Genomic DNA, 17,659 nt, shown 5'->3' on the forward strand with positions numbered 1-17,659 from the left:
AAATTACTCATTCTGTTTAAGCTTAACTGGCTGCACAAAACGAAGATCAAGTTAAATGTGGCAATTTAGAAAAACAACTTTGCAGAAATTTTATGGCATGAAGGCATTTTATAACAATATAAAACTACAATTATTTTCTATCATTGTAAAATTACAACTATTGAAATATTTTGGATGTCTAAATATTACTTTATTATGAACAATAATTAAAAATCAGTTCTGTATCAGTAATTAGCAGTGTTGGGTAGGTTACTAAATAAAATGTAATCCACTACTAAATTCTAATCAGGTTACTTTACCAATTACTTCATTAAAAAGTAATCACATTACAATTACTTTAAAGTTACTTTCTAAAACACTTTTCGGCTCAATGAATTCAAAATAAAGTCTTTGTTCATTGTTACACACAAGTGAGACACTCAACACAGATTTCTCCGTCACAGAGTGCGTTTACATACACATTCTTACGCCGATCATGCTTTAATAAGCTGACATGTGCGGTCAAGTAAATGCATTAAACCGCATTCTTTTATCGGTTTAAAGGCCACTAACGGCTTATGAATAACCAGATTGACACGGGTAGATTTTTGCCCATTTCGCAGGTTTTCCGTGCCATTAAACACCTTACCGGCGTGTTGAGCGCATGCCTATTCACGGTATGACGTCAAAAGTAGAGAATAACACGATTATTTCAAATGTCATGTAAACGTGGATGACTTGGATTGTCAGATGTTTAAAATAAGCTGATTGTAGAGCGTAATCAGCGTATTGGTGTGCATGTAAACGGCTCATTTAATTATTACGGGGCCATAATTCTTGTTTTCTACATAAATAATATATTAGAAATAAATAACCCTATATGTACTTAAAAGAAATTTACATTTTAAAGTAACTAATGTAAAAAAATAATGTATTAACTACTTTGACTAAAGTAATTAGATCACAGTAACTAATTACTTTTAATCGGATTACACCCAACACTGATAAGTGTCTTATAACCAGTCAATCTGAGAGAAAGATTGCCCAATCTCTTCATATATCATTGCATTCACTGCCCTCTCTGGTGATTGTGACTCATGATACTTTGGCCAAAACCGCATTGGACCGTTTTCGTGCCAGGTGGCTGCAGAGCGGGTGGAGGCAAGTGGAGTGCCGGTCTCCTCCTGGCATGGGACCTGGATTATACATTCTAAACCCACTAAAAATGTGCCCACTCTCACGGAGGAGGATATTGTACTGAAGTTACTCATTTTTTGGTAAATAGTTGAGGCTGTTGAAATGGAGATTGGCAGAGACCCAGCAAGGATTTCTTATTTTTCAAACACTACATTTACACCATTATCCTTACATAAATGTACCATGGTAACCATACATTTCACCAAAATACCACAGTTCATGTTTATTGGTCACTATTGGTTATATCAGCCACCAATTTCATTCAAAAGGTCAGAACGATGAGATTTTTAGATGGTTTTATGGAAATGTCAAAAACAGTCAAATTAACCTGTAGTTACTACAGTATTTTAATGGGAACTATGGTCACTTTGGTAACAAAGGTAAAGCACAGAGAGTACCAGACAAACATTGGCATTCTTGTCATGCACTAAAGCTCCGAGCACTTGCCAAACAAAAAAAGAACAGACAGACAAACATATAAATAAATGAAAAACAAGGAAATACACAAAACGTGGGACCTGGCTGCAAGTTTATTTTTATATTAGACTTTTAAAAACATGTATAAAATTGGTCCGGCTTCAGAAACAAGGCACGCAATGTCTTGGTTCACGATCTCAGTGTTTATATCAGCATTCCCTATATAAAAACATCCAAATTACTGAGGTTCAAATTCCGAGCAGCAAGACAACCATGCAAATAAACTTGTGTGATGCAGACTGGATGCTTTAATAGTAGGTCTCCCTCTCCACCCAACCTACAACACAAATATAAAGTCAAATTAGCTCAGCAAGAAGTTTGAATACATGTATATCCTGTACATCCTGTATACGTTCACCATTTCATGCATTAGGCCACTAAACGCAAACATTAGCTCCGTTCCAAAACCTATTAATCTGCCTACCTAGACAGCATTTTAGGGCATTTATGTCCCAGACAGAAACATTACGCTGCCTTGTAAAACACATTATTTTGACCAAAAATCGAAAGCAGCATCACATGTATCCTTCACAAAGAAGGCAATCACAGAATTCCAAGATTTTGTAAAAAATTTAAGCAAATATGTATATATATATATATATATATATATAAAAAAAAAAAGGTTCATTTAAATAATAATGAACTTAATAACTAATGCGCGTATAAGCATATTGAGTCATTAGCTTAGCAACATGCTAATGTCAATTTCTTGTAGCGCGCTTGCCAAGTATCAAATCAGTCACTTATGAGGCTCCACTTCTGTTAGGATGCTGCCTTAGAAGGTAGCTGTATATGTAGGCAGCTCATTAGGTTTTTAGAACACTAGGCTTGCATTATTACATACATAAAATAATGTCTGTAGTCGTGAGGTGTTATGCGACTGAACGTTCTCTTACCTCCTGGGCTGCGTCGGATGATAAGTTTTCGGATTTCATCATAAATAAAGATGAGGAGTGAGTAGGGGAAGGCGCAGAACCACCAGTTTGGTCTGAAGAAATGTACAAATGTTACATTACAACTGTTCTACAACTACTTCATATATTATTAGCGCAAAATATATTTAGCCTCTAAAACAATGAAATGCATTAATTGTATTTAATAAAACAAGCAAAAACAAATCTGCCTAAATTGCAAAAACATTCTTACAAAAATGTTTCATAAAAGATGGCCAATGCAAGCACAAGTGTGCAAATAGTTTATAAAACTATTCTTGTGTAAATTATCGCATGTTGTGAAGAATGGTTTTATGAACAAAACCATGAAACCATAATGACGTAAATACTTGCATTAGAATTATGGTTTTGCAAACAAAGTTCTGTTAAAAAAATAATAATCATAAAATCATTTTTACCAAACCTAAACCGTAATGTAAACATAAAATCATAAATGGTTTTATGACTAAATTCATAAAACCATTCTAACGTAATGTGTTGCATGATGTGATGAAAAAAACCAAAACTTTTACGAACAAAATTTAAATGTTAAAATGTAACAAAAAATTTCAATATTTGCAACAAAAAAAAAAAATTATATATATAGAATTTTTACGAACAAAACGTAATCCTTAATGCAACCACGAAAACATAACGTTAATACTTGCATTAAAATTTGTATGGTTTTGCAAACAAATTTCTGTCATTTTTACCAAATCTAAACTGTAACAGAACCATAAAATCATTATGCAAGTAGTTGCATCAAATTAAATGGATTTCTGTTAAAAATTCATTTTTTGTTGCATGATGCAATGACGAAACAACAACTGTAATGTAACCATGAAACCATTATTACAATAATTGTTGCATCAAACTGAATGGTTTTACAAACTCATTTTTACGAACAAAACTGAAACAAAACCATAAGAAAAATCCGAGATATATTGTGGCATCAATACAAATTATTTTACAAATTTTTTTTTATGAATGGCATCCATAAGGTTGAGACTTACTTTAGTGGGTACATTCTAAGGGCAACATCCATGCCTGGGCAGTAGGACAGGAAGGCTGCAAGAGCCGTTTCCTCAAACAGTCCAAAGATGAGAATCTTATTCCTGCAAGCAATAGAAGGAATTAGATTGTGCATTTAGGGGGATTCGAATTAGTGAATAATGAGCCCTCTACTTACTTCATTCCTTGCTGGAAGACAGAGTTCCTTCTGGTCTTGCAGATAATCAAATCAGCCCACTGTACAATTACAATGCTGGTGAAGAAAGCTGTGTGGCATGTGAACTCCACAATCTTCCTCTGCTCGTATGTCTGAGGTGGCAAAGAACATGAGATCCAGGTTAGATACGGCAGAAAAAAAAAGTAACGATTAAAAGCCCACTGGAAGATTGAAAGACACTCACCCATTGTTGGCCGTAACTGTCCTCCAGGTCGTTGATGTGTTTGTCGTCCCACAATACACGAATACCCAGCAATGTTGAGGGCAGGAAGCCATTTTCAGCCAGGATGACAAAATATGTAAAGAACCCAGCCAGAGCTTGAATCATACCTGTTGAGGTAAGCAGAAGTGATGAGAATGAGTGACCCAGCTGACCACGTTTCAGTTAAAACCCAAGCAAACCAATTCGAAGGCCAGAAACATACTCTATACTCCGTGTACTTGCATAAAGCATTGCAAGCACGCTGGGCCATTGCAAATACTTAACATGCATTATTGTACTACTGTGGCAGTAACAATCCTCAGTACCCAATAGTGTGATAGTTCCTTCAAATATCTGCGCCATTAAAGCATACGAGCCATTCAGGCCCCAGTTGCATGAAACCCCTTAACTTAGTTATAATTGTAAGGGTTTTGTAGCCACATGTTGACACGAACTGTTATTCCACCATGACAGTAGCTGACCTGAAAACTGACCGTAGAAGACATTTATGCTGATACAGGCTATAGCACCCCTTGTGGCAATGCTGATATTGCACTGAATCACGCAAAATCGAGCTTCTGAAGCCAGAAGCATTTGCGTTCACATACTTGGAGTATGTTCCAGGATTAGTCAGGTTCTTTATGGACCTAGGGGGCTGTGTGGACACAGAAACTACTGGTCATTAAAACAGTTTTGCAATAAGTTTCCAAGAGGCTTACCGATCTGACCGTAGGCTATGCTAATGAGCCTCTCGTTCACCAGTTTGTCCGTCTTGGGGTTTCTGGGTTGGCGCTTCATGATGTCACTCTCAGCAGCTTCATAGGCCAATGAGATGGCAGGAACCTTGAAGGTAATAAAGAGGACAATATGGAGTTTGAAATAACATCACTATCCCACCAATCAAATGACTAAATTACTAGTAAAGCAGACTTGTGCTTACCATGTCAGTTCCCAGGTCAATACAGAGAATGGTGACGGTACCCAAAGGAAGAGGAATGTTGGCACAGATGAAGAGGAGGAAGGGGGTGATCTCAGGGATGTTACTGGTCAAGGTGTAGGCAATGGACTTCTTCAAGTTGTCAAAGATCAGACGACCTAGTACACAAAAAGGAGAAATGTGACATTATACTTTAGATGCGATTACCCATTTGTAATAGAAACAGGTACTTTTCCTTCAATGCGTCTTACCTTCTTCTACTCCAGTGACAATTGAAGCAAAGTTGTCATCCAGCAAGATCATGTCAGCAGCCTGTTTGGATACATCAGATCCAGCAATGCCCATAGCCACACCAATGTCAGCCTTCTTCAGAGCAGGAGAATCATTGACACCATCACCTGTTACAGCTACAATGGCACCCTGTGGACAAACAGAAGTAAGGTATGGTATTCTCCTCAAAACACACCGGTGAAGCTTTAATGGTTCTGGGATTATTAAGATGACCAACCTGTCTCTGGCAGCCTTCAACGATAATCAGCTTCTGCTGAGGAGATGTTCTGGCAAACACAATTTCGGTGTGGTATTTCAAGATATCATCTAACTGCTCAGGGCTCAGGTCCTTGAGATCTCCACCATGGATCACACAAGCTTTGGCATCCCTTCAAAAGACAAGAACCATTCATATCTAGCCAGAAAGACGGACCATTCACATGTCCAAATACAGTAGGAACAGTTACCTTGGGTTGACTTCATTGATAGGAATGTTTAAGCGAGCAGCAATGTCTTCAACAGTCTCATTGCCCTCAGATATGATACCTACTCCCTTTGCAATGGCCTTGGCTGTGATTGGATGATCACCAGTAACCATGATAACCTACAAACGATGACAACTTTTGAATTAGAATCCAGTATTTCAGAAGTTTCTCAGAGGTCTTGATTCGTAACAGTTATTTATCCCAATGGCTGACCTTGATTCCAGCACTCCTACACTTGCCCACAGCATCAGGTACAGCAGCACGAGGAGGGTCAATCATGGACATAAGGCCAATAAAACACAGGTTCTCAGTTGGGAAGTTCACCTCCTCTGCATCGAACTGGAAGTCCTCAGGAAACTGTTCATCAGGAAGATTAAAGTGGCAGAATCCTGTCAAGAAAGAACAAGGAAAGAGTTAAACTGAGTGAACCCAACTTCTGTCAAACTTGAGGTTGACATTTTCTACGTAATAACTGCCAAATTACCAAGTACTCTTTCTCCCAAGCCACCAAGTTCCAAGTAGGCATTCTGGAAGGCATCCTTCAACTCATCATCAAGGGGCTGCTCTTTTCCTTGGATCAAAATAGAGGAGCATCTGTCCAATATTCTCTCAGGAGCTCCTTTCATGACCAGCAGGTGTTTGGTTTCAGATGAATTGAGGTTGTTGTGGATGGAAAGCTAAAACGTTTGATACACAAAAGACGTTAGAGATCTGAAAATCATCGGAAGACTTTCTTGCACAGGCACAAGTGGGAGATGGTGGTACCTGGTATTTGTTGGTGGAATTGAAAGGGATCTCTGCAATCTTGTTGTACATCTCTCTCATTCCCTTCACTGAACCACAGCAAAGCTCGATACACTTTAGGAGGGCAGATTCTGAGGCATCACCAGCCACATCTCTCTGTGGGCAACAACAGGAAAGCGTGAGAACAAGGTACACCCAGAAAACGGGGAAGAATCCTTGTAAACCTCAGTATAGGATGGCCAAACACTTGATGTGTTAGATTCTAAACAAAGACTGCTTAGATGTTGTAGCAAATGCAAGGCATGGAAAAAATGGCTCTTTAACTTGTGGCAACTGTTCAACAAATAGTTCCATTGAAAAACAAGGTGGAATGGGCAGAAATTAGAGGGTGTTTATATGGAACAGTGTGTTCCAGTTCCAGGCTCTAGGGAGCAAGGGGTTTACAGGCAAAGAGCAGAACTAAGTAGAAGCAGACTACCATGTCTAAGTAGGTAGTAAACAAGTCTCTGGCTGCAATGGTATAAAGTAGATGTTTGCCCCCTGCAAAATTCACTGGCATGATTTTGGGTGTTCAGAGTGCTTTTCGACATGTTGCCTGGGTGCTCTAAATGGTTGCTAGGGTGACCTGGATAGTGTTAGGATAGTCTGGGTGGATGATAAGCAGTTGCTGGGGATTTTGGATGGTTGCTAGGAGGTTCTGGGTGGATGCTAGGGTGTTCTGGATGGTTGCTAGGATATTCTGGTGGATGCTAGGGTGTTGGATGGTTGCTAGGATATTCTGGTGTATGCTAGACAGTTGCTAGGGTGTTGGATGGTTGCTAGGATGTTCTGGTGGATGCTAGACAGTTGCTACGGTGTTGGATGGTTGCTAGTATATTCTGGGTGGATGCTAAATGGTTGCTAGGATGTTCTGGTGGATGCTAGACAGTTGCTAGGGTGTTGGATGGTTGCTAGGATATTCTGGGTGGATGCTAGGACAGTTGCTAGGGTGTTGGATGGTTGCTAGGATGTTCTGGGTGGATGCTAAATGGTTGCTAGGGTGTATTGGATGGTTGCTAGGATATTCTGGTTGATGCAAGGCAGTTGCTAGAGTGTTGGATGGTTGAAATGATGTTCTCGGTGGATGCTAAATGGTTGCTTGGGGGTTCTGGATGGTTGCTAGGATATTCTGGTGGATGCAAGGCAGTTGCTAGGGTGTTGGATGGTTGCTAGGATGTTCTGGGTGGATGCTAAATTGTTGCTAGGATATTCTAGGTGGATGCTAGGCAGTTGCTAGGGTGTTGGATGGTTGATAGGATGTTTTGGGTGGATGCTAGATGGTAGCTAGGGTGTTCGGTGTGTAACAAAAGTAATAGTGAGGCTTGCTTTGGGTAAACACCACTATTAAGCTAGACCAACCTTGGGTTGTAAAGTGTTTTTAAAAGGTCTGGAAATCTAAATGTATTATATTTTTATTTAACATAAGCAAACTGACAGACGTCCAGTGAGCATTACAACGGACCTTAAGTATTGGGACGTTTTCTTGCTCAGCAAGGAAAACAGCACGGTTGCACAGGCCAGCGACACGTGCAAGGGCGGCCCATGTAGCTGAACTCCTATCAAATGAGGTTCCACTCTGGTTTTCTGTGGTGTCTGCTTCATGAATCTGGTTGTCAAACCACATGTGAGCCACGGTCATTCGGTTCTGGGTCAAGGTTCCAGTCTTGTCAGAGCAGATGGTGGAGGTTGAGCCAAGAGTCTCCACAGCTTCAAGATTCTTCACCAGGCAGTTCTTCTTTGCCATACGTTTGGCAGTCAGAGTCAGACACACCTGGAAAAGAAAAAACTAGTTAACATTCTGAAGACAACAAACAGACTGTTTACTATAGCAATTGAATGCATTACTCTAGCTGGCACTTACAGTTACAGTGGCCAAGAGACCTTCTGGAACATTAGCGACAATGATACCAATCAAGAAGATAACGGCTTCCAACCAAGTGTAGCCAAGAATCAAGGACAGGATGAAGAAGCTCACGCCCAGGAAAACAGCTACACCAGTGATGATGTGAATGAAGTGCTCGATTTCAATAGAGATGGGGGTGCGACCAACTTCAAGACCAGAGGCAAGGGTGGCAATACGACCCATGACAGTACGGTCACCAGTGTTGATGACGACACCTCTGGCAGTACCTACAAGCAAAATAAATTCCAATGAAGGAACCTTTAAAGGGTTTACAAATCAAAGTAATTAATGAGGCTCATGAGTTAGTCATTGTTTTGGTAGTGTCACAACTTCATGGCTTACAAAATGCATCCATCATAGTCCAGATTTCTAATTTTTGTACCTTCAACACAGTTGGTAGAGAAGAATGCAATGTTTCTGGTCTCCAGAGGGTTGTCGTTGGAGAAGTCAGGAGCACGAGTCTGGGGCTCAGATTCACCGGTTAGGGAAGAGTTGTCGACCTGGAAAAGGTCAAGATCCTTTGTAAATCCTTGTAGACATTGAATTATATAATGTCTTGCCTTTTAAAAAGAGACAAGATTTCACAATGATTTACAAATGGCATTTTCACCTTGCATCCATGAGCAGAAATGATACGCAAATCAGCAGGAATTCTGTCACCCCCCTTCACTTCCACAAGATCTCCAACAACCACTTGCTCTGCATTGATGTTATTCTTTTCACCATCACGGATAACCAAGGCTTGCTATGTGACAAAGCGGAAATTCAGTCAACATCACCGAAAGAAAAGTCTTGGAAAAAAAAAACTGCATAAAAGTTTACATTTCAGTACCTGTGGGACAAGGTTCTTAAAGGAGTCCATGATCTTAGAGCTCTTAGCCTCTTGATAGTATGAGAAACATCCGGTAATCATCACGACAGCTGAAAGCACAATTCCCAGATACAACTGTGTAGGACAAAAGAGGAGATGTTAAAAGATACTGCTAGAAAAATAATGCAATCTTTAAAATCATGCCTTTGCAAAAGGGCACCAACGGGATTTTCTCCTTACGTTGTCATTGGCCGGTTCCTCCTCTGAGGCTGCCTGGACTCCATACGCCAGAAAACAAAGGATAGCTCCAATCCACAGAAGAGTTGCGAATCCTCCGAAGAGCTGTTTGCAAAACTTAACCCATTCTGGGGTTGTTGGAGGTGGAGTCAATGCATTGGGTCCATCGCGTGCCAAGATTTCCTTAGACCGAGCAGCTGTCAGTCCCTGGAGTTACAGAGGAAAACTTTGAGCTATGAACAGCTACCATCAACAGTACACCAAAGTTGCACTTCCAAAAGTCAGAACCACCCTTTAATTTCAAACCCAAGACTGAAATAGACTCACCTTGTTTAAATCAGTGCCATATTTCCTACTAAGCTCATCCAGGGACAATCTGTGATCATCCTACAATAATGTAAAAAGAAAATATTACCATCTCATCAAAGATCCCTAGCTGGGTTTCCATCCATGTATTTCAATGAGAATTTAGGAATATTGCTTAAAAGATGTTGAATGGATGCAAAAAAATAAACTTTTAAGCTCGCTTGAGGTGGGAGGAGCATAAACTACAATGGAAATGCATTAACCATATAAATTCCTAGACTTACCAAGTCCACTTCTTTTTTTAGTTCATCCATATCTTTATCCTTTTGTTTTTTGCCCTTGGACTTCGACTTCTTGCCCCCCTGCTCTGATGTGGCCGCCAGCTCATATTGTTCTCGACCTTCCTGTGGTGGAGAGTGGGTATATGGTTTTAACAACATTTTTTCAGAAGCTATAAAAACAGAGCATCACGTGACACGAACCTGCTAAATTAATTCTATAAAAATGCAATGTTATACAGCGTACATTTACTGAGGGGTGTTGGCTTTAAGTCAGTCTAGTAAAAGCAAAATCAACTGATATTACACAACCAATGCGTGTAGAAAGGTGTATAAAGTGTAAAATATTAGCAAGAGGTTGTAACAGGGAGCAAATTTCCAAACAGATCGTTTGATGCCAGTAGATAACGTGTAGTAATTAGCATTTAACTTCAAGGGCAATTAACCTTAGACCTCTACTACTGTTGAGCAACAGATCTTATCATGACTACAATAGGTGAATCGCTGTCTTGTGAGCACATGAGCCGTTAAATAAATTAATAAGTAGAGCACTCGATTGCTAGTTTGCATCTGAACCAAGCTGGTGTTTTTAAATCAGCTCATCAACAAGCTCTTTGTTTAAACCCGCAATGCTGAGTGCTTCAACGGAGTTAAAAGAGAAAGACTCAAGCACGCACATGTATGAGCAGCATAAATATTAACCATCTCCATTGCTTTGAAGAACTAAAAGTCTATATCTTTTTAAGATAAATCCAAGTCTATTTCATGTGATGTCCGACTCCATTGTGAAGATAAAACGGACAGATTCGGTGCATAAAAGATAAAGAAGATTAAATGGGCCAAACACAGAACACAACACCTGTAGTGCTTGACTGAACATGACTGCTTCCTTCAGCATTCTCTTTTCCATTAACTCTTGCAAGTTTTCCCAAAACGCTTGATCATCAGGACTGATATGCATAGGATCTCCTTTAACGAAAACCTCAAAAGGCTAAAAGAAGGTGTGCCAAATGCAAAAAAACAAATCAACCATGAAAGAACGTTTTACCCATTTTTGTTTTTTCATATTTGTAAAATAATACTCTATCTGGACACTCAAATTCATACAAGTGCTATTCTTTCCCACATTTTTTTTCCCCTTGCATGCGAGCCAAAACGGTTCACTCAAGCATATCACTCCACTCATACTGGGACTTTGACCTGTTGCCATGGGAAACCAGAGCCACACCTCTAGACCCCATGAATGGGTTAAGTCACGTGTCGAACCAAACTCTTTTTGTTGCACAGATGGCAAATAAACAGTGGAGGGCGTAAAGAAAACACAGTGTACAAACTTGTCCACACCAGTCACAGGGAAATTAGTGCTAGGCTTGAGCTCTACATAAGCTCATTTCAGTTGAAGGACTTTGATAGAAAAATATTACAATACGTAGTTGGTTCCAAAAAGCCCACAAGTGAAAATGCTTCTGTTTTGAGTCAATACAAGCCATTATAAATGATCAGCATAACAATTTGATAGAAATGTTGAAATAAAGAAATGGACAAGAAAGTCTTTAATGACAGCATGCACTCGAGCTGGCATGGATTCCACAAGTTATGTAAAACCCAATGATGGGAGTTATTCCAGCATGATTTGAGAATGTTCCAAAGAGCATCTTGTGTGCTTCAACGAGAGCATGAAATCTGAACATGGTCAATGTCACAAATTTGATTACATCTGATTAGTGACCAATAAATAGTGCGGCATATTACATATTTCCCCGTTATCATGTCATAACTCAATTTACATCATAAGCATGGTGCAAATCCCAGACTTTGGTCTCAGACCCTTTCTACAATCCTAAAATAAATGTCTATGCCTTTTGGCAAGTTATTTCTTTTTCCATTGGGGAGGAAATGCAGAGTTTGGATGGAGGCATAAAGCATGTAACCTCCTAGTTCATGGCACCAAAATAGGTAAAGGGGTCCTGAGATGGCCCCTTAGAATTTGTATGGGGGGGCTGTCCGGTTGGATGGGATCGTCAACAACAAAAGGTCTCACTAACACATAGTGACTGATGAATGGAAAAAATGTTAAACCCTTCAGAAAGGGGGGAGTGACGTTCTTAGCTTATGTACACACACTCGGTGGAGAAGAGATTACACAGCTTTGATAAATACCTGATGCTGACCCTAAAGCACGGTCTATACTAAAATGTATATGCAAACCAAATAATCGTTATTTTAAGTACAATGGCATTACCACTTTTGGACACTACTATGATGGCAATACTGAGACCAACCCATATTGGCCAACAATAATCCGAAAATTGGGGAGGACGCGTCCCCCAGTATCAATAACATTAAATACACTTTGTATTACCAACCGATTTCACTTAACACCACATGACTTTTTTGGTAGGGGAAAGAATGTACTACATTACGTCAACAACCATGTAAATTCACATTTGTATTCATGCATGACCCAGAAAGACAAAGAATATTAGATGCTTTTAACTCATGCCCGTCTCTCGCATACAACCCAACAAGATACCGTCTGCAGAGAAGAGACATCTGCCCGGTTGCGGTGGGGTTTTAATGGGTTGGGGGGCGTAGCTCAATGCACCAAACCTAGAGGAAACATGCGGATGGCTGTTTGCTCTCATCACATGGAGTACTCTGGGATTGAATGCATAATTAACATCTACGCTGATGCTCAGAGCCTCACATTAGGGAGTGGTATTCTGCTCTTATGCAATGCTACTGTATTCTGGAATCATGTTATTGGGGGGGGGTAATGGACCCTACAGGACGCAAATCATATGATTATGACAATGTGCAAAAATAAAGTGACATTTGATATAAATGCTAATCTAATTATGGTCATGGCCACAGGATATTTTACAGGTCGAAAATGTAATTTCACTTTTATAACAATAAACGTCTACAATTTTGGATTATACACAACAGAAAATTGGCATTTTCATATTTGCCAGCCCCCCCAACTAACCCAGTCTTCTCCAGCTACAAGATAAAGACGACAAACATCCATGACGATAACCATCCCTCTACCCCAAAACAACTTTATCATCATTTCAGATCCACATTACTGTACACTGACAGAAATATCATGAATCTCTGCATCACCACAACATTAAACCGATTATTTAATCGGTTTATCTCGTGGTTTCAAGTCAAGGAGTTATTAATACATATACATCCCTTTTCTTCTTGTGTTTTAATTTTAAGGGGTTAAATTAACCTCAAGTATCTCAACAAAAGGGTGTAGTTTTAAACAGAAGAGTTAAATTGCATATTTCAACGTTTTAATTGGAATACACACGATGGATCTCGTCGTAGGCGTAAAGTGGAACCGCTAAAACGACGCATCTCGTAGTTTCAACTCGACGATGTAACATGAGATTTTAAGTAGAGGGGCTAAACTGTTTATTTTGTGTATTCTGAAGGTTTTGGGTTAAATCGAAGAGTTACGACAGCGTTATTTACACGTTTAAAGATTCAAGAGTTAAACTGTTGCGTATCTGGAGGCTACAAATGGGGGAATGAGTGTGTTGTTAATAGCGAGGTTTTAGATTATGAGTTTTTAAATGTTGACATTTCAACTGTTTTTAGATTTAAGAATTGTACTTTCGCGCATCTGATGAGGAGTTAAACCGCGAAGTTCAACTAATTGGAATACACACGATGGATCTCGTCGTAGGCGTAAAGTGGAATCGTTAAAACGACGCATCTCGTAGTTTCAACTCGAATAGTTCGATGAGGTAATTGAGATTTTAAGTAGAGGAGCTAAACTGTTTATTTTGTGTATTCGGCTTGTTGTAGGCTAAATCGAAGTTACGATGTATCCTTCAAATCCGCGTCTCGATAATCAGTTTTCAACTGTCGCGTATCTGAGGAGGATTTAAACCGCGTAGTTCAATCTCGAGGTTTCAAAAACAAAACATAAACGGTTGAAACGTTCACGTTGAAGTCTTCGTGGCTTCTTTCGTACTAGCAGAAGAGTATGAAGATTTTTCCATGAGCCAAGCAACAGGGTCACCCAGTGTTCCTCTCTCGTGACATACATGACTACTACAACTCACCAAGGGGAAAGTCACAAGACTAACTATATTTGCTTCGCAAACAGGACGTGCTACATCGCGGCCATATATGAGGAAGTTTCCATGCTGCTACATTCCTGTAATAGCAAATCTTTGTAGCGAACGCGGCTGATTTTACAATGATTATGTAACAATATTGGCAACATAAAACCTGTTGCTACATTTGAAAATGTACACATTAAACGGTTTAATAGACACATGCATGTTAACTTCATTCAAACTAATCTGCATGTTAAAACTGCGGAAGTCTCATACTTTGGTAGCCTGAGCCATTTTTTGAAAACAATTAGGTTTACCAACCAAAGCATGGCGTATTTTAAAATAATAATAATAATAATAACCAACACCCCAAGACATGGTAACATACTGTAAATATCTAAACAGCCTTCCATAATAAAATGACAAACACGTGGGTTGACACTTACTCCTCGTCCCATTTTGCTTCTTTTGATTAAAACACGACCACCTGGGTTAACACAAATCCAAGTTTTCTTTAAAACAACAAATTAAAAGTCCCCCGAATCCCGTTTGGCTTTTTTGGGGCTTTATTCCTGGGTCAACGCTGGAAGTTGCTTTCCACCCGGACACTCATCCAAGCCGCGTTGCGATCAGAAGTTTCAAACGCTTATATACGGAGGTTTTTTTTCGCCGTGACGTCTGCCAGTTTTGCTATGGTAACACGGAGGAGAGGGGCGTGGTCTTTGTGAGACTTTCTCCTCTGAACTTTGGTCGTGGTGAATAAATGTCCTTCATTCACTTCTCCATATCACATTACAGATACTCTTCTTCTTTGATCTTATCTTTTGTGAATTGCTGATTTATGTGGAAAAAAGTAGTCCTCTTTAAAGTTATAGATTGTGTGACACACTGGTTACGGGATTTGACTAGTAACATGATCTTGTGATTCCTGCTTGAAAACGCAAGAGTAAGCATGTTTAAAGTGATAGTGCACCCAAAACAATCTTTCATTCACTCACCCTCATGCCATCCCAGATGTGTGCAACGTTCTTCTGCAGAACACAAATGAAGATTTGTAGGAGAATAGCTCATCTCTGTAGGTCCATACAATGCAAGTAAATGGTGGCTGAAACGTTAAAGCTCAAAAAGCATATAAATGCAGCATATTAGTAATCCATATGACACCCGTGGTTAAATCCAGGCCTTCTGAAGTGATATGATAGGTGTGTGTGAGAAACAGATCAACATTTAAGTCCTTTTTTTAGTATAAATCTCCACTTTCACTTTCACATTCTTCTTCTTTTGTTTTTGGGGAGCCACAGTATTTGTGCATATCGCCACCTACTGGGCAGGAGGATAATTTATAGTAAAAAATTACTTAAATGTTGATCTGTTTCTCACTCACACCTATCATATCGCTTCTGAAGACATGGAATAAACCACTGGGTCATATGGATTACTTTCATGCTGACTTTATGTGCTTTTTGGACATTCAAAGTTTTGCATTGTATGGACCTGTAGAGCTGAAATATTCCTCTAAATATCTTAAGGAAGTCATGCACATATGGAATGGCATGAGGGTGAGTAAATGAGAGAATTTTCATTTTTGGGTGAACTATCCCTTTAAATGGTGTTATTCAATCTAAAATCATGACTAATTTGGTTTTCCTTTGTCTTGTACATATTTCTCAGTATTGGTTTTAGAAAAATAAGCAGGTTCGAAGTAAACAACCAGATTATGTCTTATTTGTTCACCGAAAAGATTATGGTTATTTGCATTATGGTGGAGCTCAATTCACATGAAAGGATAATTAACAGGATATACTCTAATTTGAGGCTATTTTTGTTATGTTTTTCTCAATAATTATTCTACTGAGATCTTATTTCACGGTCATTATTTCGGTCCTTTTTATGTTTTACAGGATTATCCTTATTACAGGGATTATGCTCATTAAACATGTTGCAAATTGACCAGTACTGTTGAACCTGTGCCTGTTGGAGACTGCATCTTCAAAGTAGGAAAGCTAAAAATATCCTGAATTTTATTTACAAGCTGTGGGCTCTAGCCTATAAATGTGTTGTCATGGAAACTATCATGTCACCCCCTAATTTTAGACAAGAACAATGCCCCCTGGTGGGAGTAGTGAATTCTGATGAACCCGGTCTGGGAAGGCATAGCAAGTATTTACAGATTTCTCCAAAAGCCAATAGAGCCAATATAAATAGTTGATGCAAAGCATCATTTTTGGCTTTTTTATAGATAAATCAGTGTAGGTTATAACGGAGCATACATGTTTCAGCCACTGTTTAATCTCCTTTAAGGGACGGTTCACCCAAATATGAAAATTCTCTCATCATTTCCTCACCCTCATGCCATCCCAGATGTGTATGAGTTTTTTTTAAAGATATTAAGAAGAGTATCTCATCTCTGTAGGTCCATAAAATGCAAGTGAATGGTGGCTGGAACTTTGAAGCTCCAAAAAGCATTTAAAGTCAGCATAAAAGTAATCCATAATAGTCCAGTGTTTTATTCCATGTCTTCAGAAGTGATATGATAAGTGTGGGTGAGAAACAGATCAACGTTTTAGTCCTATTACACTATAAATTGTCCTCGCTTCCAGGTAGGCGGCGATATGCACAATTAATGTGAACCAACAAAAACAAACGAAGAAGAATGCAAAAGTGTTAAAGCCGGCGGGTCCAAAGGGGGCGCTATATCATGAAAAGTCTCCTTATAAATTAGTCAGGCATATGAGATATCATTTGAAAGCTTCGAATCTGAACCTTTCAGAGATAACATCACTTAACATTTATGTTACTTAAAATAACAAAATAAGGCCTCAAAACATTCAGGTTAAAAATGAGCGCCCCCTAGAGGTAATGGGGTAAACATATTTATAGGAAAATAAAAATCCTTCAAATAGCACCTAAATGGACAAGTCATATATCAAATGAAAGGTCTCATTCGTAGGAATGCGACTGTACAGATGATTTTGTTGCCCTAATACCACAATGCGAAAGATTTAGAAAATAATCACAAAATTAAATATGATTTCTGTAAATCATCAAATGCAGACGTCTCATCTATGTGCCGATAACTGATGCTGTAAGCCCCAAATAGCTATACGGAGGGGTTTTTCGCCGTGACATCTGCCCGTTTTGCTATGGTAACACCATATCTGCTTTTACCTTAGGAAGTTTTCTAAAAAAAAAAAAAAAAAAAATAGCAATTTTTTACTTATCTGCGAGCTTGCTTGGCTGAATAAGATAATGTTATTACTTAGATATCCAGAACAAAATATGCCATCTAGCAGGAAAAGCATGATTTTTATATAATGAAAGGGGTGGATCTCATCTTTCTAATGACACATAGATTGAGCTTGTAGTCCACTCAGAGGCCGAGATATTCAATGTAATAATGAGGGTGTTGCTTGAACTGAAAATTAGACTGAATGTCTATGGACGAGAACATCTGTGAGGGGTAAAATGCGTTAGAGCGCCCCCTACAGTTCACATCTGTATAATGTGATGGAATGTGATTGAGAAATAACTATTTCTGCCATCTAGTGGAAAGAA

General features: G+C 39.1%; 1 protein-coding gene across 1 annotated transcript; it reads right to left on the bottom strand.

Moving 5' to 3' along the window:
- Nucleotides 1–1,693: 1,693 nt before the first annotated feature.
- Nucleotides 1,694–14,734, bottom strand: atp1a1a.1 (ATPase Na+/K+ transporting subunit alpha 1a, tandem duplicate 1). Its single transcript, XM_052126222.1, has 22 exons — nucleotides 14,551–14,734; nucleotides 10,032–10,151; nucleotides 9,769–9,828; nucleotides 9,445–9,648; nucleotides 9,226–9,339; nucleotides 9,004–9,138; nucleotides 8,776–8,893; nucleotides 8,352–8,620; nucleotides 7,953–8,261; nucleotides 6,473–6,607; nucleotides 6,192–6,384; nucleotides 5,921–6,096; nucleotides 5,690–5,826; nucleotides 5,461–5,611; nucleotides 5,204–5,372; nucleotides 4,956–5,110; nucleotides 4,735–4,858; nucleotides 3,998–4,143; nucleotides 3,775–3,905; nucleotides 3,599–3,700; nucleotides 2,550–2,641; nucleotides 1,694–1,930 (listed from the first exon to the last, which is right to left on the bottom strand). Exons 1-22 carry the CDS (start codon nucleotides 14,560–14,562, stop codon nucleotides 1,902–1,904), a joined length of 3,081 nt encoding a protein of 1,026 aa, XP_051982182.1. The 5' UTR covers nucleotides 14,563–14,734; the 3' UTR covers nucleotides 1,694–1,901.
- Nucleotides 14,735–17,659: the final 2,925 nt, after the last annotated feature.

This window comes from Xyrauchen texanus, chromosome 5, assembly GCF_025860055.1.
Source record: "Xyrauchen texanus isolate HMW12.3.18 chromosome 5, RBS_HiC_50CHRs, whole genome shotgun sequence".
In the NCBI taxonomy this organism is placed as follows: Eukaryota; Metazoa; Chordata; class Actinopteri; order Cypriniformes; family Catostomidae; genus Xyrauchen; species Xyrauchen texanus.

What these genes read in the sequence shown, in the direction of transcription:
- atp1a1a.1 (XM_052126222.1), bottom strand. An exon ending in GTAGGAGTGCTGGAATCAAG is followed by an intron (nt 5,827 to 5,920) that starts GTCAGCCATTGG and finishes CATCGTTTGTAG; the next exon opens with GTTATCATGGTTACTGGTGA. An exon ending in TGTCACTGGAGTAGAAGAAG is followed by an intron (nt 5,111 to 5,203) that starts GTAAGACGCATT and finishes TTTGTGTACTAG; the next exon opens with GTCGTCTGATCTTTGACAAC.